Source organism: Brachyistius frenatus, unplaced genomic scaffold, assembly GCF_029030835.1.
Source record: "Brachyistius frenatus isolate BFR_SWC_R1_liver_20210118 unplaced genomic scaffold, ASM2903083v1 Contig_115, whole genome shotgun sequence".
Taxonomy (NCBI): Eukaryota; Metazoa; Chordata; class Actinopteri; family Embiotocidae; genus Brachyistius; species Brachyistius frenatus.
The window spans coordinates 439,426-460,590 of record NW_027210714.1 but is presented as its reverse complement, the minus strand read 5'-3'; the positions used below and the strand labels follow the sequence as shown (position 1 = coordinate 460,590).

Sequence of the window (21,165 nt, the reverse complement as noted above, 5' to 3'; positions counted from 1 at the left end):
ATGCATATTCATGAGAGTAAGCATTTAACATGTGATAAAAATAAAAAAAATTATATATATATATATATATGATTATATATATATATATATATATGCTATACTACTAATGGCAATGGTAACAAGCATGAGGTGAGAAAGTAAAAAGGTGAGTTTTGAAAGTTGTGCACGAGGTACTTTTTTTGATGAATTTACAGTTTTTTTCCATTAAAGTATTGTAGAACTAACAATAACACGTGTGCCAAATTAAAAACATTACCTGCTTCACTTATCTTTAAATAAAGAAATTACACACATATGATTTTAACTTACATACATCCTATCTTCTAAGGGAAGCGCTAGTATTCCTTGAGATGAAATGACCTCTTACTTTATGCTGGTAAAACACTGAGAGATCATTCCTCTTTTTGGCTGAACCACAGAATTAGAATTCATGCAGTCTAAGTCCATTTCCCTTCTTCTTTGTAGTTAAAAATGGCGCTATGAGAGCCTGAGCAAGCGTGTTAGACTGAGCACTGATGTGCTGAGATAATAAGAATTGTTCCTCAAAAGCTGCAGGTGCTAAACAAAAGACGTGGGAGGGATGCATCTGGTACAAGCATTTAAAACTGATAATCTTTATTCATCTTGTTTGCACAGCATCCTCTGGTTGCATCCCATCATTCAGAGATGTCTCCCAACTTCTCACCCCCAGGCCTTCCCTCTCTCTCACCTCCTCCACTTGTTGTGTTGGAGTGTTGCCAGCAGATGGGGCTGCTGCTTATTCTCACATACAAATAGCTTGCTCTTTTCAAACTTATTTGAATCTGTCTTTACTCAATTGAGTTTTTGATTTGTTTTGATGTTGTCTTTCAGGCAGAGACGACAAAAAGATACAAATTGCTTTCAAACACCGCACATTGATTCTGCGAGAAGCTTCTCGGCTTGATAAGGTGCCTTAAAGCAGGTCACAGCAAATTATATCTCTGTCTTATCTCTGTCTTTGAAAGACATTCGGGAAAATGTTATTCCACTAAGTGACACTGAAGTTTCTTTGAAAGACATCTGGGGACTGTTAATCCACTGAGAAACACCGAAATCTATTAAACATCAAAGCAAACGACTGTTCTTTTTTGGAAGAAGTTGTGTCTTTGCAGATCTGTAGTTAACTGGCTTTGGATCAAATCTGAGGCAAAATCTTGCCTCTAGCTTGAAGCAAGTTCTTCTGCCTTGTAAATACCCTTCACTCATGCATTGTGGGACATCATGTGGGTCACCGTTACTTATCCAAGAGGACACTGGCCCATTTTAAGACCGTCTTGCTTAAATCACATGGCTTGAATGGAGGCTTGAGGATAGCAACGCTTCATCATCAGTCACCAACCACGAGATCACAGGGCGTAGAAGAAACAGGGGCAATTCAACAAAGAGGATTTCCAAAGCAGTAAGTGAGTCATGGAATAACATGGATAATCTGCTCATTAGTGACGCTCGATCATTTGTGAGGACGCCTGAATGTCAGGAGTTTTATCCGCTCTTTTTAACATTGGATGGTATGTCTGACTTGTATGGACCCCAAATGAGATGGTTTAAAAACTAAATGTTGATGATGTTTGATTAAATGGAGATATGGCTACGTCAACCATTGCATCAACAAGTGTTTTTTTTTTTTCTTCTTTTCAGCCCGCCCATCTCTCTGTCTCTTTCCATCTTCCTCTCAGTATTGGATGTTCAGCCCTTGTGCTCAGTAACTCTTTTGTTCGCCAAGGCATCCCTCACATTGCTACATGCCTGGCTGGAGACAGCACCCACTAGTACCTACTTTATATCAAGACAGAGAGTGTTTACTTCCTGAACACGAAGGACTGAGGAGAATTGGACTCAAGTGAAAAAAGGATGGTTTGACAGGAACTGGTAAGTGACCGTATTAGCAGCACCATGATAGTAGAAATCTGAAGTGTCTTATGATCGAGAATAATTGGAACGTAATTCTCATTCTGAACTGTACTCTGATTCTTCTCATAACAGATCTGCAACAAAGATGAACTCAGTTATTCTTGTATATCCTAAATTATGTGTAGTGCATTTCTGGCATGCCTCATGCTAAGATGTCCGGCTAAGCCAGGGGACTCTCATTCCCCCACTGTAAAAGGCTTTTTATCGAGGTCTGAAATTTGAGAGTGGTTACCTGAGCTCCAGAGGGATGACTCTCCGCAGACCAGCTGCCCACCAAAGGAGGGCTCCGGGCTGGAGGAGATCAGGGGACGAGTCCTACTGGGAGAGCTTGGCATCAGAGGGGGAGCTTTTGCCCAGTGCTTCTCGCCCCCAACGTGCACGTCGGCCCCAGAGCGCCATCGAAGGAGGCCAGCTAGACAGATGGTTGGACCACCTGCATACAATGCAGAGCAAACTTAGAGCCCCAGCTCATGATCAGGCTCCAGCTTTAAATGATCGGACAACATCCATGCCTGTTCTCGACAAAGAGCCAGCTGGACGTGCCTGGAGACACTCGGGCTTTCCCTCCTTCAGCAGGGGCTCATCTTCATGTGGAAGTTCAAGCTTATGCGAGAGTTCAATGGGCAGCCAGGACTCCCTCCGAACTGGGTTTCTTTCCCCGGCAGAGCACAGAGGAAGCTGGGAGAGAGCTCATATCACTCAGGCCCCAAGGAAGGAAGAAGCTCAACTCAGTTATCTTGCTCCAGTTCAAATTGGGTGGCTGCCAATCCAAAGAAGAGTGATGACAATGGCTGATGCTTTCAACCAAAACCAGTCTTTGGATCACTCTGCCAGCCACGTAAGACAAACAACACTGGTAGTAACAAAACCTTAAGCATATATTGTGAGTGTTTTCAGTTTACATTTAGATTTGAGAGATATGAAGAAAAATACAGACAACATTTACTTTTATAAAACTAAGCAAACATGTTACTGTTGGTCATTTCAGACCTCCTTGAAAGATATTTTGGAGCATTTTGATTTGTCTCATCCTAACCTTCTTGAACAGCTTCTATATGTTCAGCTATAACCACTTTAAAACGGGCCTTTGCAAAGACTTTGAGCCAATTTAACCTGGATTTGGCACTGGCCTCCTCTCAGGTTGTGATTCTTACATGTTAGTGAGGCAGCGTGAGCTCTGCAAGTCTGAAGTTAAGTGTTGTGTGATGGAGGTGACGGTGCTTTGTGCCAGGCGACATAGAGTAACACACACAGAGCGCCAAAGAGAGCCATTTGTATTCAAGTCTGTTACCCAGGGAGAAGGCAGCGCTCCGGCATCCTTTGAAAACAGCTTACTCTGCACGAACTCCACGCATTCTCAAAAGGTTTACGACTCATTTGGAGCTGTGGTGACAGAGATTGAGCATTGTACCCTGAGAGGATGCAAGTCAATGTGCAAAGATAATTAAATGGGAGTATTACCAAGTGAGCTGATAATATGGCTTCAGAATCAATAAATTGTTGTGTTGTACCTGAGATTTTTGACTGAACTGATGCACAAAGCAGATCCCTTCTCCTCACTGGTGAAAAAAATATTATTTGACGTCGGCACTGAGATATTTCTTTCTTTTTTTGATCCACACAGTAACTTAAAGGTTGTTTGAAATAGCCTACATGAATCAGCATTTACTCTGTGAGATTATAATTAAACAAACAGTTTGAAATGCTTCAGGAAATATGCTTCCTTTGAGAATATTGAAAATATCGAGCCGATGGTTAGCTTAGACAGTAAATAGGGAAACAGCAAGCTTAGTCTCTTTCACACCTCAGTTTTAAAGGGTTGAAACAAATAAGGTATGATGTGTTTAGCTACTTTTAGGCAGAGCTTGTTAAATAATCTAAGCTAACTGGCTCTTATTTTATAGCTAAGAAGGTGAATATGCTTTTTTAACTAAATGTCAAACTAATCTTTTAAATGTTTGAGATGCCAATATTCGACCAGAGATGTTTTAGACCGATACTACTACTAATTTTAATTTTTTTTAAATTTTATTCACTTTATTAATCCCCGAGGGGAAATTTCTTCTACTAATGCAAAGGTGCGTTTTTGCTTGTTTTTTTGTTTTTTGTTTTTTTGTAAAAATAATTTTTTCTGTTTTTACAGGTAAAACTGAAACAAGCCATCACTCCAACATTTCACAAGAATCGAGGAACACCCAGGGCTCAAGGTAGCTAAATGCAAATTTGCTGTATCACTGTACAATTTCTTGCATAACAGCTGTGTTTTCCGTTGAGTAAAAGAAAACACTCATGATTCCAGCAAAAGCACAGTTATGCAAGTGTTATCATTATGTAAGCCTTGTACCTAAAACACATTTAAAAAAAACATGGAGTCACTCTGTTACAACAGAAAGTTCCCCAAAACACAAAAAAGGCTCCGTTTCAACTGATGTTTAGTGTTTGATCAATGGTATAGCAAATATGGCCACAGGGTAACTGCGGGGGCCGAGTTAGCCAGAGGGAGAACAAGAGCTTATTTCAGGGCTGACTTGCCACACAGTTTACCTGCCTCTAATCAGCTCCTTGCAGCATTGTTGCCCCTGTCCTCTTTCAAATGCTCCACAGTGACTGAATGGATGATCACTTTAAACAACATCCCCTAAAACAAAGTCAATTTCGAAGTACAACTGGCCCCAACTGCTGTGCCAAGCTATTGTAGCTGCATTGCAGGCAAAAGGAAATGGACGCTATTAGACCTGAAAAGCTGACAAAAAAGAGGCAGGGTGGGGGGGTAAAAGCAAGAGGCAGAGAGATAAGGAGAGATGCAGACTGGTTGGAGAAGGAGCCCTGTTAATCTTTGAACATGGCAGCCCCACACTCTCTGGGTTTGATCTGAGGTTTGATCTTTCAACCTTGTCCTTGTTTATACATAGATTATCCTGGCAGCGCTCAGGCTGCTTACAGAAATCAAAGCAATCCATCTGGGGCAGCAAGGGACTTTGATAGACAGGGCAGTTGTGGTAAGATAGATACCTCATTAACATCACATAGTTAAAAGCTCCATGCACAGACTGCGGTTTATAATGTAGGTAAGATTGTTTCTAACAATTTATACGAGTCATAAACTGTATAATTATGAAGACTGTTCAACCTCAGCATATCAAAGAAAACCTGGCTTTGCATTTGACACATGGGATTTCCAGTGATGGTCTTGATTTATATCAATTTATATACAGACGGGTGACAAATTCAAGGAAAAACCTGAATGCTTGACCCCGACAGTGAGGGGATCCAGTAGCTCTGTGGGGGGGCATTTTGCTGCCACGGTTTCAGGGTGCAATTGTGTCCTTTGAGGGGAGGGTCAGTGCAAATCAATACAAAGTTGTTAAGACGGATTACCTTTTATCTTTTGATGAAACATTTTTAACCTGGTGGGAGGGGTCTTTTGCAGGACAACAATGCCCCCATAAAGCCTGAGCGTTTTCTGTTTGGTTTGATGAAAATGATGTAAATCATATCAGATCTTAAACCAATCTGAGACTTATTGGAGGTTTTGGGCCAATGTGTCTCCATCATTATCATCAAAACACCAAAATGAGGGAACATTTTGTCGAAGAATCGTGTTCCATCCCTACGATAGAGTTTTAGATACTTGTGAATCAATGCCAAAGAGCATTGAAGCTGTTTACTGGGACACTTGATGTTGGATTTCCCTTTAATTTTTCACTCGTCTGTATCTCTTGCTATTCAATCATACGGTCCATTAGTATTCATATCATTCACTTCACACTGAATAAAACTATGGAAGTGCAGGTGCACAAATTGGCTGAAATACCAACAATGAGATGTAGAAAGATATGACCAACAAGGAGAAAAAAATCTTTATGCAGGTCTGCATCCAATTAGGTTTTGATGCTGCACTTGCTTTAGCTCAGCTCACTACATTTAAATCTACAATTCAACATTCGTAACCAAATAGAATTCAAACCACAATTATTCCAAACAGAAGTGACTCAGTTGCACCGCTGCTAGCAAATTTCTTTCTCATTATTCCTCTCTCCCTTTCTGGTGGTTGCTGACAACCCCTTGCAGAAGTAGTTTTAATCAGACTCGAGGTCTCATTGCAGACACTTAGTGCCCTCTGCTTCCATAAAAGTCACATTTAACAAACTTGAAATGGCCTGATGTTAATGAGCAAATGATAATAAAATTGGATCTTGTGCTTCAAGGGCCTTCATGTTTGGACAGGCTCGCTAATTTTCACCCTGCTCACACTTACTATTTAGATAAAACTCATGAGGATGACGAATAAATTGGGAGGGAGGGGACTTCAGAGGGTATTTGCCATATGGCCTTGCCTCTCAATTTTCCTCTGGGATTTTAAGGTCAGCTGTTGATTTGGAAAAATGGTGATTCGAGCTCAGCTACGGGTAATGAGAGAAGCTCTTTCGGGGGGAGGGGGGCTTAAGTTGGTGTGGGGCCTTTTATAGAGAAGGAAATGAGACGTATTGTGGTGGCAGCAGGTGGAACGATGTGTCAGGAGGGCCGTGGTCCTTTAAACCTTTAAAGCCACGTTTTATTTGTCTTTCAACTGTAATCATGTTTACAAAGTGGTGCAATTTTCACCTTGTCTCGCGTTTTCTCCCTTAAAACGAAAAACACCACGGATTATCCGCACAGCAGTCAAGGGTTAGCCCAAAGTGAGAGCCCGTCGCCATGGTAACAGCAGCAGGTGGTGGTGCAGCCAGGCAAGCAGTCAGGGTGGCAACAGAGCATCAGCCGGGGCTGAGAGGCAGACCAGTCAAGTTGCTACGAGTAAGCAGAGAAGTGGCTCTGGGGTGTTGCTACATTCACTTCACTGTGCCAAAGTCATCTATTGACAGTGTCAACATTGCCGTGCAGCCAGAGACATGGCTGACTTTTGTGTTTGTACGTGTCAGAGAGACAGAGAGAGAGAGAGAGAGAGAGACAGAGAGACAGAGAGAGAGCGAGTGAGTGTGTGTCTTGTCAGAAATATGAGAGTAGATTATTTGTTTTGCATTGCTACACAGATGGAGAGGTGGAGAGAAGTCACACCGGTCTGAGGGCTTTGAGTGTGGAGACGTGGCAGACACCTGATCAAGGCTCTCCTGTTGCTAAACAGGTAATGTCAAAGTTTTTTTTTATTCAACATTGAGCCCAGGATAACTTTACAAAGGTACAATATTATGATGACTATCAGGAGGTGCATAGTATGCCTGTCTGGATAATGGGGTTAAATTTGGTGTTCTGCTTATATTATGCTCACTGATGCTTAGGCCAATAGCTCCAGTTTCTAACCGTAAAAAAAAAATAGATAGATTTAGTGTTTCAGGATTTGTTTGGTATAACACTCAATATTGGGCCTCATTTATGAAGTTTAAAGGGTCGAAATTTGCTTCAAATTTTACTATTGAAATGTTCATATATAAAATAGATGATTTTATTTTAATTTTGTTTACTCAATTTCTTTTAGCTTGACACCTGTACTCCTACACATTCTGACCTTAATTTGTTATGAAGAAAGAGACTCATTTAATAAATAAATGTAATTTATGTTCACAGCCGACCTCTTTTAAAGAAAGGAACATTAATTTATGACGGAATGTTGTAGATTCTGTTATTTAAGCAAGCAAACAAGCAGACAAACAAATACTCTATGGAACCTTAAAGAGTACCTTTCAAGACAGTGGCAAATATTACGCTTCTAAAAACATTTCCCCACTAGACCAAGGCAGTCAGTGAAGTTTGAAAAAAAAGAAAGAAAAAAAAAATGAGTTGAAAAGACAAGTTTCTAATGGCAGACTTCTTTGCTTTGTGGATCATCACAGATGTCACTGTCTCTGTGATCTTTTAAACATGTTCCCTGTCAGAGACTGCATTTGCCTAAATCAATAGAAAATGAGCCACCACAAAAATACATGGGTTAGCATTAACAAGATGCAACTATTTGCCTGTGACCATTAGTCTAGTTAATTATTAAGTTATTTAATGTGTGTGCATTAATTTGATCATAAAGAAATATGAATGTATCTTCTTCTCTTTTTGGTAAAACATTTTTGTGTGTGTTAACAGCTATCCTTTTCAACCCCTAGCATGGTTAGAGTTGTGTCGAAACTTCACATTCTCAAAAAGAAATAGAAATCTCACATTTTTCTCAGACATGATTACTGTTATGGTTAATGAAACGCTATAAATGAGGGCTGAAGGAGTGCATCCCACATCATAAACCTGCTGGTGTTCAGAATAGGGACATATCAGTGGGTCTCCATGCTCCATAAACACCGTCAGAATCCAGTCCAGCCCCAGGACCAGAATCTGTGCTTTTTTTGCCTCTCAGTTTCTATGGCGGAGGATAGAGTGTCATTGTTATTCTGTGAGGGATAAGTCACGCTGTGTGCTGGCTTTGCCTGCTGCTGCTTCGAATGCTACTGGGGCATTCACTGTGTCAAGCATGGGAAGAGTCATCTGACTAAAGTACAAACAGCAAAGCCCTGAAGAAAGACAAGGCAGCTGACCTGCTGTTGAATTGTAGTATTGGCGAGATATTGTCAATGTCTCATAAATGAGGTTAAGCTTCATTTTCTGCATTTGACACTCAGCAGCTCAAATTGCTAAGATGAAATGTGCAGCGTCTGTTTTATTGTGTTGATTAATGACAGAACATTTAACAAGATACATTAGTAACAACAGCAAGGTGGGATGGGGTTCCCCTGCATAATTAAGAATCTTTATCACCGAATCTCTTTTATTCACATGCTGCAGGTGCCAGAGAAATGTAGTTTTCCTGCTAATGAAGGTGGCAGACCTGTAAGCTGGCAAGCTCTGAGGAGAGGCTGGAATAGCATCAGGGTGTCCGCTTTCCCTGGAGGCAGTAAATCTAGCGAGCCGCCGACAGGGACCAACTCAGACCCCAACAAGAAGTCCCCTCTGATGAAAACAACCAGCGTCGAGCCCCTCAAGCATTCTGCTCTGCATCACACAACTTCTGCCGATCCCTGCAGACCACACACGCCGCTTCAAGGCGCGACCACCACAGAGGCGTTTAAGTCAACTACTCCTTTGCAAAGGACTAGCAGTGTTCAGCCCATAAAGGCGACGGTCCCACTGTGTGAAACAAACAGTGCGCAGACATCGCACATACAAACAAGTTCTGCTGTGAGGACGCTCATCCCTCAGAACAAAGCCGGCTTCTCCTCCATCACCATCTCCTCCAGGAAAGTGAGCAGGTCGGCCAGTCTTCCTGGCTCCTGCAACCATTCTTCCAGGTCCAGCGAGTCGCCCTCTCCTCCCGTACCCCACCAGCCCATGGACCCAAACTCCAGGCAGGTTACAATGCAAAGGAAGGCCACTATAGTCAAAGTGAGAGAGAAAAGGGTGATGTCCAGCTCTGCCAAAAGCACAAGCACGGCAGGGACACCGCCTGCCACCCATGCTGTGGACACAGTGGTCCACAGGAGAAAGGCCACCATCATCAAAGTGACAGAGCACAGGGAGAGCTACAGTCCAGCAAAGGTAGGGTCCAGGCACCCAGAGTACAGACACAGCTACACCGAGGGAGTGTATAAAGGCAACAGCACGTGGATTCAGGGAAACCCTTCACAAACCAACGTAGCGCTGTCATATCACCATCTGAATTCCAGGTCATCTGTGGCACCACATACGTTCACTTCGGATCCAGAGAAAAATGGTACTGTGCACAGATCCACGCTGAGTCTTTTTGTGTGCGGCCCCCCTGCCATAGCAGCACCCACGTCCTCAGAGGTTTCTCCAAAGGCTGTTGGACAGAGATCGGACAGGCTGCGCAGACCGCTGAGCTGGTATGGCAATGTGATTGGACACACTGAGCCAAGCAAGGAGAATGTGACACAACCAGCTGCCAGGAAATGGAGCTTTGAGCTTCCACGAGAGACCAGCATCAACCCTGTGAACTCAGCTGACAGTAGTTTCATCAAGCCAGGAAAAGCAGCGAGAGAAGCAGGTCAACGAGTGGCAGACCCCCTTAAATCAAACGGAGGCGAGAAAGAAAAAGTACCACCGACGGAGGAGGCAGCGAGGAAAGCGTCCCCCATTCCAACTCTCATCAAGGCCCTGGGTAGGTATCTCTGTCCCACTTTGACAGCCTTCTTGTCAGCACACAGGCTCCCTCTGTCTCTGATCTTCATTTTCAAAGGAAGGCAGCGTCTAAATATACACTTCCTTTGTGCCATTTGTATGTTCTAGCTTCAAATTATTACACATCCGGTCTGATTTAATACTGTCTTTCACCTTTGGTGTCTTATTGATAGGCATTATTGAGATAATTCCTTTATCTGCTTCCGTGAGTGCAATTTACAGTCATGGCAAATATCTGCACCGATGTCAAAAAACATCGCCCAAGACACAAACGCACCATCAGCACCTAGACGTGCTCTCTAATTTTCACCTTCTTTCATTTTCCCACGCATCTCTTTGCATGCATAATCTATTCCAGCCTCTTTTTTTCCACTTCACTGGCAGCACAGGGATAGAAGACTATTCACAAGCTGCTGCAAACAATGCTGAAAAATAAAGTATTAGGATGTGTCATAATCAGATATGGAATTCAGATCCAGCAATGCAGCAATCGCATTTGTGTGCGTTTCTTCTCAGTAATCAGGTTTTGGGGACAAAAAAAAAAAATCTAGTCACACAGTCACATTGTGGGGAGTCATTGCCATCCAGGAGACAAAATCTAGTCTCGCATTGTTATCTGTTTTTTGTTATCTGTAAGTTACTTCGGAGCTGAGATTTAGTTTTTAGTTATGGTTTTACTTAAATCCACCTCCCAGCAACTCTACAGCGTCATGTTATTTCTCATTTGTTTGGTGTATATAAAAAGTTATGTGCAGGGCTCTTCCTCTTCTATTTCCCGTGGAGTAACTTTCTGGAGTTTGTGTTGGTTTCCTCACAGCGGCTACAAGAAAATCCAAAACAGTTTGATGAACTTTGGAGGTTGCTGGGTGGTGGATTTTTTTGTTGTTGGACAGAGCAAGTTGATTGTTGAACCCTGATTCCAGTCTATATGCTAGACTCACTTTATAGTCTCCTGGCCGTAGCTTCATATTGCATGTACAAAATACTGTTAGCAAGACAGCAAACAAGCGTATTACCCGAAACTTCAATCTCAGGTTAAGTCTCTATGGAGTCAATATTCAAAATGAAATGCACATCAGTAAAATGGCACAGCATTTGAACATTATTTCTGTCACGGCTGTGCCTTTTACTTTGGTTAGGTTTCCTGTTTTACTCTGAAATCACTCCTGATGAGTTCCAAATCCTTCCAAATATTTGCGTACACTTAATATTTTGAGTGCATAACGGTCAAATATGGAAACATGCGGTGCACTGCAAGTACATTTGTACTCATAAGCCACCTTGGCTACGTCACGGAAGGGGCGGGGCCACCGATTTAAGGTATTTTCAGAGAGCGAGGAAGCCGCAGCACAAAAGTGTTTAGTTTTCACTTAGTACTACCAAACTGTTGTCGGACAGAAACCATCCCTATGTTTATTTTGTGCGTTAAACAGAGGACGTGAAAACACGTTCATTTCTCAGTAAAATAATTAAAGTTGACAGATATGTCGGGCGGTGATGCATTCAAGTGTTGCGGTTAAAGTACGCAATTTTGAAATTCGGCGTCACTTTTCGTGTCTCTCTGCTATACTTCCTGTCCCTGTGTTTTTCCCGCCAATTCCTATGCTCACGTATGTCTCATTAGCTCCTCATTAGTAACTCTGAGATCTGCCTTTCCATCTTTTTGCTAACAGATCCTCTCATGTCTCACTTCCTCCCTGTGAATTAATTGCTTTTCTGCCTCCTGTGTGATTTCTCTCATTTTACGCTTTTGCCTGTTACTAGTTTATTTTTTGTTTGTTTGTCTGCAGAACTACACCAGGAAAGCTTGTAATTTGCTCAAACTTGCACCTTCCTGTGCCCTGTGTTAGGCTCTCTAACTACTGCAACCATTTCAGTTTGTTTCTTTATTTTTGCTTTTCTTTAAGAACTGAAAGTTTGGTCAACTCATTTGCAGATTGATTAAATATAACATAGTAATAAATAAGATGTTTAACCATGCAAGTCCTGCCTGTTACAATGTTATTTATCTTTTAATACCTCAGCAATTTGTCATGTCAAAAAGACTTGAATGTTTTCGACTCAAGTCACAAGTCAAGTGTGAAGCCAGTCAAAGTCCTCATTTTTGTGACTTAAGTTTGACTCGAGTCTAACATCAAAGACGTCAGTTAAAGCAGGGAAAGTCTGAATAATCAGGTGAATAAGTAATGCGAGGAGGGATTTCCTGCTGAGCAAGTGTGTTTCCTCATTCATGATGTCTTTTCTCTGTGTGAAATTATTAATTATTCTTTAATCACGTTCATTAAGAGTGCCGTCAATTAATTACAAGGCCCGAGGCAACATAATTTAAATTCAATGTTTGATACAGTCACCCACCAAATGAGGCAGGATATTAGATTGTGTTAAAATGTGCCTGTGGTGCACAGCAGCCAAATGACTGCCAGTGTCACTGTTTCTCTGACTCCTCAGTTACATCAAAGCCCTCTCGCATTTCAGATCCTCATCAGTCTTCGGACGAAGTGGTTGCCCTCAATGCTGCTGCAATCATCGCAAATATCAAACTCCAAAGACAACTGAGCAAGAAGAAAACGGCAAACGGCGATTCCGCAAAGGACTCCAGAGCATCACCTCAGGGAAATAATGGTATTATTACTCCTCTCCTCATTTGTACTCATAATTCCTCACCCACACAGCATTGATCTTTATTGCAATTAACTGAGAATGTCGCAGGTTCAACAGAGCTACAATATTTGATCGAATCAATACAGATACAGGGAAATTCTTTGGCTCTTTACATATCATGCCAAGAAGTAATATGTCATGTCAGGCCCGTAGGGCTATTGAGCAATCTGTGAATTGCGCTCAGATATGTGAAGGTGGAAATGAAAATGCAAACTATTTGATTTTTCTCTGCCTCGGCAGTGACAGATGAGCGGAAATGTACGAAGCCTCATTCCGATCAAAGCCAAGCCCGACTCCACATCCAGCCTTGTGCTGCCTTTGTTCCGCTGAGTCTGAATCCCGAAAGGTCAGCAGAACCTATTTCACTTCAGGTGAGTTCAGAGATAATGTTGGTTTTTTTTGCTGAAAAAAAGCCCCCAACAGTGATCCAAAAGTGTATATAAATGTGCTTCTATATGCATGTTAAGCACATGTGTAAATATAGCCAAGCAAAGATTTGTGTTAAGCTTTAAACAAGGCAATGTCTATATGTTAACCCCCGTTACCCTTTATGTGGTGGAAACAACCAAAGAGATGTCTCTTGTCTTAAATTGTTTCATTTTAACGTTGGAGACCTGAAGAGGTGAAACTATTCTGCATTTCATGCTAAATCATCTCAGATTACAGAAAAATTGGTGAAAAACTGGAACTGTGAACCTCTGTAATACACTACAATGTCCACAACAACAAAAAAGCAAACATTTATGCAGGCTTTAGGTAGTTCTCCATGATTCCTCAAGGCTGTATGTTCCGGGGCATGAGGGGTTGGCCTGAAATATTTTGTCAAGAAGAGCTCTGTGTTCCTTGTTTTGGCAGCAAGCGCTGCAGAAGTCCAGACCAGACTTCATCAGTCGTTCCCAGGGCAGAGTGCGAGAGCTGGAGCGAAGGGCACAGGAGAGGAGGGAGCTGTCGGATTCTGTAGAACCGCCGTCCCACGACGCATTCAGACAGAGGAGTGCCCACAGCAGCCACTCTACCTCTGTGAACGGTAATGTGCCAGCATCAAGCTTTTACCTCTCCCATTCACTGGACTGACCCATTGTCCCCGTGCAGCTGCAGTGGCTGTTCGCCACTCGGCTAATCACATACGCACAGATTTGGAACAAAGAGGGTTGGTTATCACGGCTCATGACAATATTTTTGAATTTAAGTCACCAATGGGTAACGATATATTTCTCTTTATTGTTTATACTTTGAGGTTGATGCACCGCAACTTCCGCGAACGCTGCGCTGCATCAGTAATTACTTTACAGAAATTACATCGAGAAGCTGAATGAGCAAATGAGATAACAGAAAATGTAGAGAAAATTCTAAAGAAAATAATGTGTTATATTCAGGCCAATATTTGAAATGTAAAATCACATTTTCACCCTGATATACAATAATCTAAACCAATTTTTAAGCAGCAACGTATAAAAAGAGAGAAATAACTTGTACACCGGGGTAAGCTGTGACTAAATACAATAAAAAGCCACTTTCAGTAAGAAACAAATGGCTTTATTGCATGAAAGTGCTTCTTTATTAAATAACAAGGTTCTAGATTGATTGCCGGCATTGGAGTTTGGTGGAAATATTTCTGTGACCCTCAAATGTCATTAAGCTCTTGATGTGTTACGTCTGATAAGGTTTCCAAACAAATAAAGAAGTTAAAGATTTGGGACTGAGATTTTACGGCTCTCTCTGCCCCCTACTGGCCGTAACAGGAAGATACACCAGTGGGAAATACCAGCTGGGAAACTCGGTGACAGATAGAGTAGTTCATGAAGTAGACAATCAAAAAGGTCATGGTTCACTCCCTTTGTTTTCTACAAATGTTTATGACCTAAATGTCTTAAGAATTGAACAGAGAAGGTGGACTTATTGCCTTTATTGAAAATAATCTTGCATGTTGTGTCTTGAGATTGCAGTATGATCCTTTTTCCTGTAAATAAAAGGAGCCTTTCAGCCTCACCAGGAAAAACTGGTGATTGACTGCCGTGCTTCGATTTGAACTCAATCAAAATTGTGTGTGTGTGTGTGTGTGTGTGTGTGTGTGTGTGTGTGTGTGTGTGTGTGTGTGTGTGTGTGTGTGTGTGTGTGTGTGTTCCCAGGTAACCTTTTCAGACCCAGAGACAGAGCCATTACTGGGAGAGACATGCAGCCCAGATCCAAGCGGTGAGTTTCATCTCAATCTCTAAGTCGGCACACTGTCAGATGCTTCTCCTTTGTAGGCAGATCCATCCTTATCTCTCGTATCGTGTGTTTGAGCAGAGCCAGTATCAGCGACATCTCCATACAAAATGTGCTGCTCTTGTTTATCTGTCAGGACCTTCGCTGTAATTATTCTTTTCTTCTTCCTCGCCTCACTTGTTTGTTTTTCCCTCCAGATAGATCCACTTATTGATTAGGAAGATGTACTAGACTGAGGTCTGGATTTATAGTGTTATATACAGTTGTTGGTACAGGAAGTAGTGGTGCATGGAAAGTGAATGACTGTGTCCTGCCGTCAGGGAAATACTTAAACTGAACTATAAAATTGCTTTTTGAAGGACTGCACATGACAAAATTCTTCGTTGACAAAAATAGTTTTTAGATAATTGAAACATACTTTGGGTACAATTTTCAAAAATATCATACTTTAGCTGTCTTTTTATTTATTTTTTTATTTTACCACCAACTCAATCAGCATTTGTTGACCCTGAATTATAATTTTGTTACAGCATGCTTGAAGATGTGAAGAGGAAAAAGGATGAAGAGAAGAAGAGGGAGGTCTGTTTGAGCAACAGACAGCGAGTCGAGCTTTTCAAAAAGGTAATTCCTATATGTCCTATATGTCTATTAATTCCCACTAACCAGCTGTCAAAGGTCATTTAAACCCACGTCACTAACTTTTGTAGAGATCCCAAAAGTTTCCAAATATGGATATAAATATGCCAGACTGAATAGGGGGGATTTTACTTAAATATTGATGCTAAAAACACAAACCTTTTAAATAAATGTCCATAAAAAGTAAGTACTATTTGACCATATTAAAATCAAATAGGTTTACAGAAGAGCTAGAGCAAGTACATGCATAATATAAAGTATACAATACCGACAGTGTGAACTGAAATGATTTTCCTATCAGTTAGGGAGAAAAAAGGGTTTAAAAAAACAACAAGACGATCAGTAGATGTTACAAGCGCATCTTAAATGACTGCCAGCAGGCTGATTCTTATGCTCTTTCATTCCTCGTCTCACAACATTTAAACACCAGGCATGTTTATTTAGGGATCCCTGAAGTTGATATAAATACATTTGTCGGCAGAAATAATGCACCCAATGCTTAAAAATGCAGAATACAGCACACAGCCTCACAACAGCTTGTTACAGTGTCACTAGCACCTGCCTGAGACACTGAACAGAACATTAATTGTATATATGACCCACAGGCAATTGGGCAAGTAATAACACACCTTTCTCCTACAAGCTCAATTAAACCCTGCAAAGGGTGAAACATTCTGCAGTAATGGCCAGCACTAAAGGGTTTCTGTCACAGCTTTTTCTCTCTTCAGAGTAATGCAGCTGTTGAAAAATAATGGATTAAAATGGCCAACCAATTGTCAACCAAACACAGCCTAATAATTATTCTCTGACTCATCATAATGGTCTTTATCTGCATTCACATTGGTCTGTTAAAACGATGTTTTGGTCTTTTTAAAATAGGAAATTCACACTAATATTGAGGACGTGATCACTATTTCTCCACTCTTCAATGTTGTAATCAAATTAATGAATTCCATAAAGGAAATTAAACAAAATATATTAAGATAGGGTCTTTTAATGAGGATACTTGTGTGGATCCTGTTTTATATCCTTGTTTGTATGATTCTCTGTATTTTTGATTTACTGCACTGGTTGTATGTACCTAGTATGAAGCGGTAAGGGTGTAAAGATGTTTGTAAAAGTAAATGTCAGTTCTGCTGCAAACAGCAGTTGAATGAATATTTGAGCTTTTCTTTACCGTTAGCAACAATGAATTTATGTTTCCACCAGAGGTCGCTGCTGCCAAATCTTTCAATTTTCTTGCACCTCTTCCAGCAGTTTGGGGAGAAGCTGATCTTCAAATAACACACTTCAGGGCATTTGTAGCATGTGATGTGGCTGTTCCTATATGTTTATATGTATTATTCTTACGTCAGCAATCATCGCGCTCTAAAGAACTGAGTTTGATTTGCCAGAGGAGTTGTAGTGCCTCGGTCTCACCCTGCACCGCACACCCTTTCTCTCATTATGAAGGGGAAGTGTGAACAGTCTCATTGTGCCGAGTGTACGTACGAGGCCTGTGTTCCTCGCGAAACAAAAGGCCCTTCAGTGGCAGAGAAAGCTACAGTGCAGTGCCACCATTCAGCCGAGCCGCAGATAGAGTGGGTGCCCACATACGGCTGCTCCACCCACAATGCTGCTGTGGCAGATAACACGGGGAAGTAAGAGGGGCCACGCTGTTCTTTAAAAAACAGGAGCTGGAAATGTGAACAGTGTGGGCGAGAGGGTGACAGGTAGCAGGCTTCACTCTGGTTTCTGCGCATGGCTGTGATTCACATCTAAGGCCTTGGGAGCATGTGTGTATGTGTTGGTGCAGATTGCAGAACAGCTATGGGACTTTTATGTGGACCAGACGGATCTTCTGTAGCCATTATTCTGTTGTGAGTGTTTCGATCCTTTTGAGTTTTTTGTTTTCTTGTTGCAGAAATTGTTGGATCAAGTTCTTCAAAGGAGCCACAACTAAATGACCACGGACGAAGATGAGGACACGACAAAGCCTGTAACAAACCGATGAGGGGAATTCTGCCTTTTGAACCAGCTGAATATGAATTAGAATATCAGTATAGCTTATGCTAAAACTCTAATCCTTTAGCTCCAGTTTGTGTCTCCTGTGTATTGCTGTTACATTCGAGTTATGGAGCATAACATCTGTTTTTCTAGGAGATAAAACCATGGCAATCGTTCAAAAACCCAGGAGGTCACTTGACATCACTAACCGCTGTTTTAAAAGGTTTTCCAGAACCTCCAAGACTCTTTTGCCCATCTGGATAAAAAATATATATGTTCATGCACAATAAAAAAAAAAAAAAACTTTTAATCTGTTTCCCTTATTGCGACATCATTGTATTTCCTAATCCAACAAACGATATTGAGCAAAAAAACGTATGCATATTTTTGTGCTCCGTAATCTTACCTAATGATAACTTAATATTCTTTTAATCTGTCGTACAAATCCAGCGAGGAGATTAGTCCTTTTTTGTTTTCCTATAGAAGAGTGACAGTTTAGGACGGGTCACATGGATTTAAAACTGCAGTGTACTGGGTATATTAGATGCATTTGGGCAGAGTACTCCTTATGGATTCCAAAAATATCTTTTGAAACAGCAGTAAGTGCTATTAAATGACCTCCTGGGTTTTTGGAAGCTTGTAATAAATTTGTCTTTTTAGGAAAACATGCTTTGTCACCCTTATTTTGTGCAATTACTTGTGCAAATGAAGGCTGCCAAAATGAATGTATGCAATGATGTCTGAACACTGGTAAATCGTCTGCACTTATATAGGGCTTTATCACCTCTGTGGTTTCAAAGCTCTTTACAGCTTTGTCTCGCGTTCATTCGTTCACACACTAATGGCTGAAGAGCTGCCACGCAGGGAGCTCGCCTGCCATCAGGAGCAACTTGGGATTCAGTGTCTTGTGCGAAGACACTTCTGCATGTGGACAGGAGGACACAGGGATCGAACTGCCAACCTTATGACTGGTGGACGTCCTGCTCTACCCTCCGAGTTCTAGCCGCCCCTTTCTGTTGTGGTTTTAATCAACTATCATCCTTTTAATGTGACATCTAACCCAGTGAGTTGTGCAGTTTATCAGTGTTTGTCTTGTTGTCACTTGGTTGCAAATTGCTTTTCTTTCCAGAATACTTCTTGTAATGGGATGCACAGTAACCTCTCGCTGCATGATAAAGCGCTGATGTGCTCACACAGCCACTTCCACATGATCTCATGTGACGTGAGACAGTGGTATTACACAGAATCATTCATTATGCTCCACAATCCCGTCCAGGACAGTCTTCGACCGTCATCCTCATTATACATTCAATAAGCAGAAAACGCCTGAAGTGGGCTCTGGCATCACTCGCTGCCAGCTATTAGCTGTAAGATGGAGGAATGTGACCTCTTCTCACTGGAAGCGCCCTGTTAATGGACAGTGCCGCTGAATGGAGCCATTGTCTCTGTCTTTGTTTCATGATGGACTGGACCCTGCCATCGCACATTTACATTTCTGTGTTTTGATCCAAAAGCTGAGGGTGCTGCTTAAAAACGTAGTGGAGCTGGATAAATCAAAAGAGATGTGTGAATATTTGTTTTTGGGGCAATAGATAAACAGAGAAGACCCTCCTCTCATTACTCTTAATTAATACTTTTCCAATTAGCCTTTAAATTGGAGTTCTTTCATAGTCCAGCTGCTTCATCCATCTTAATTCCCAGTGATTTGTGTAGAAAACAGATGGGTGATACTATTTTTGTAATACTTATTTCATGTCAGTGCATGTGTGGGTGTATTTGGACAGCGGGAGTATATTAATAAGAGCATTCATGGTTCATAATGATTTGAGGCTAGAAGGTAGAAAAAGACACTGATGAACCACAGATGCTGTTTGAAGAAGCTCATTTACTGTGTGTGGTTTTCTCTTATTTTAACAGTTCAGCTGTGTCTACGGGTGTAATAACGGACTCTTTTGCAGTGCGGCATGATATAACTTAATCCGTTATATTTCTTACTATGTATTTTATATTGGTATTTAATTATATATGTTTTATGTAAGATGGAAGAACATTCATAAAGTTTATATTCTGTCCTACCACACTGACAGAGAGACCTTGTTTCCTGCCTGCCCCTTTCTATCATCTTCTTCCAAGCATCCCTCGGTTCTTAAAGAGAGCACATGATCAGCTCCTTGTAACAACCCAAAGACAAATGTGGAGTTCCACTGAAATCAGCACGTAGAAGTACTCCTCAGTAGTCAGTTAATTCCATTCTTATTTTATCTTTCAAGAGGAGCTTTGAGAAATGCAGGTTTCTGAGTGTCCTGGCAACGGGCCATACCCTCTTATTTCAAATAAGACAGTATGTGCTGATGCCACTGTGCAACAACACCTGAACTACTATTTGTTAATTTTCTCCTAATAGGGGATAACATCTTTCACAGCCCTTTCTTTGGATAAGAAGATCTGGCTGTTATCTGGCTGTGTCCCACTCGGAATGGGATGGCCATGTGGCACAGTGCAGCCAGCACACAGCGAAGGGCGTAACTGAGCAGAGCTACAGTGTTTGAATAGACCCATTTTAATATGATTTATTAATTTATTTTGTGCATCTCACTGATGGGGCATTAAGATATTTTTGGGTCTCGTGACTACATCTGATAGCCTTCTGATATATATTTTTTTTTAATGTGACCACTCTTTGTGCGATGTGAGTTCTGTAGGTACACAGAGAACAGAGCTTAGAAAGCCTGCATAATTTCCCACCGTGCTGCTCTCAGCTTACTCTGACTGAATAACAACACGTAACCCATCCATAACAACATCTGCTAGTGTAGGCTATATTATTCAAATTTGGACAGAGTGTGGGCTGTTTCAATGACTGTGTGCGTGCGCCTGAGCTGGCTGGGTGAAGCTGACCTGAGGATACAAAGATTGAGGACGGAAGTCAAGTCTCACCTTCAAAATAATACACTAGGTTTCCAGACAGCGCCAGTGCACTTTCCAGACCTCTGCAAGAACAAAGATTAAATTGTTTTTCTGCAGGGTTAAACATTCATGCAAATGTATTGCTGTAACCTGTAGCTCTTTTGTGATACTATACTTACAAAATCTTAGTAATATACTTAGCCCACTTATTCCATCTGCCCTACAGTCTAACATCTGCTGTGTTCAAAATGTAAAAAGATACAAAACAAAGAGCAGAAAATCGTCACATTTGAGAACTAGAAACCATGTGAAATGTTTGCTTGATTAAACCTCTGGAGGTCCAGACCCTGACGTTTTTGTGATCTTTCAACTGCATCACGGTTAGAGTTCTAGAAACTGAACTTTCCCGGTTTATTCAGGCTATTTGTAATCTATGGGGGGAAAAAAATTAATAATTCTGTCTCAAATCATAAGAATAAAAATAGCCTACTCTTTAAACCAGCTGCTATAATGCCACAGTTGCTTTGGATTTTATTCTGAAAGTTGGGACCGGACGTTGTTCTGTTCTTATGTCTGGCTTGACACTCCTCTCATGCTGGTTTTGGACGCTGCGGTGGCTTTAGGACCTCGCGGAGCGTTTCATTGAAGCACATGGTTCGTACTCATAAGACAACACTTCTCCCAGTAATTGCCCTGGAATTGATGTCATTCCAGTGGATGACT

The 21,165-nt window shown here is 41.4% G+C and overlaps 1 protein-coding gene across 1 annotated transcript; it reads left to right on the top strand.

The window, feature by feature from the left end:
- Nucleotides 1-1,726: 1,726 nt before the first annotated feature.
- Nucleotides 1,727-20,779, top strand: cunh10orf90 (chromosome unknown C10orf90 homolog). The gene is made up of 11 exons (XM_069713069.1): nucleotides 1,727-1,890; nucleotides 2,005-2,770; nucleotides 4,076-4,139; nucleotides 6,963-7,054; nucleotides 8,695-10,024; nucleotides 12,520-12,666; nucleotides 12,946-13,076; nucleotides 13,561-13,732; nucleotides 14,835-14,898; nucleotides 15,444-15,534; nucleotides 17,453-20,779. Exons 2-11 carry the CDS (start codon nucleotides 2,180-2,182, stop codon nucleotides 17,489-17,491), a joined length of 2,721 nt encoding a protein of 906 aa, XP_069569170.1. The 5' UTR covers nucleotides 1,727-1,890; nucleotides 2,005-2,179; the 3' UTR covers nucleotides 17,492-20,779.
- Nucleotides 20,780-21,165: the final 386 nt, after the last annotated feature.

What these genes read in the sequence shown, in the direction of transcription:
- cunh10orf90 (XM_069713069.1), top strand. Translation starts at nt 2,180, where the DNA reads ATGACTCTCCGCAGACCAGCTGCCCACCAAAGGAGGGCTCCGGGCTGG. An exon ending in AACTCTCATCAAGGCCCTGG is followed by an intron (nt 10,025 to 12,519) that starts GTAGGTATCTCT and finishes CTCGCATTTCAG; the next exon opens with ATCCTCATCAGTCTTCGGAC. An exon ending in ATCACCTCAGGGAAATAATG is followed by an intron (nt 12,667 to 12,945) that starts GTATTATTACTC and finishes CTGCCTCGGCAG; the next exon opens with TGACAGATGAGCGGAAATGT.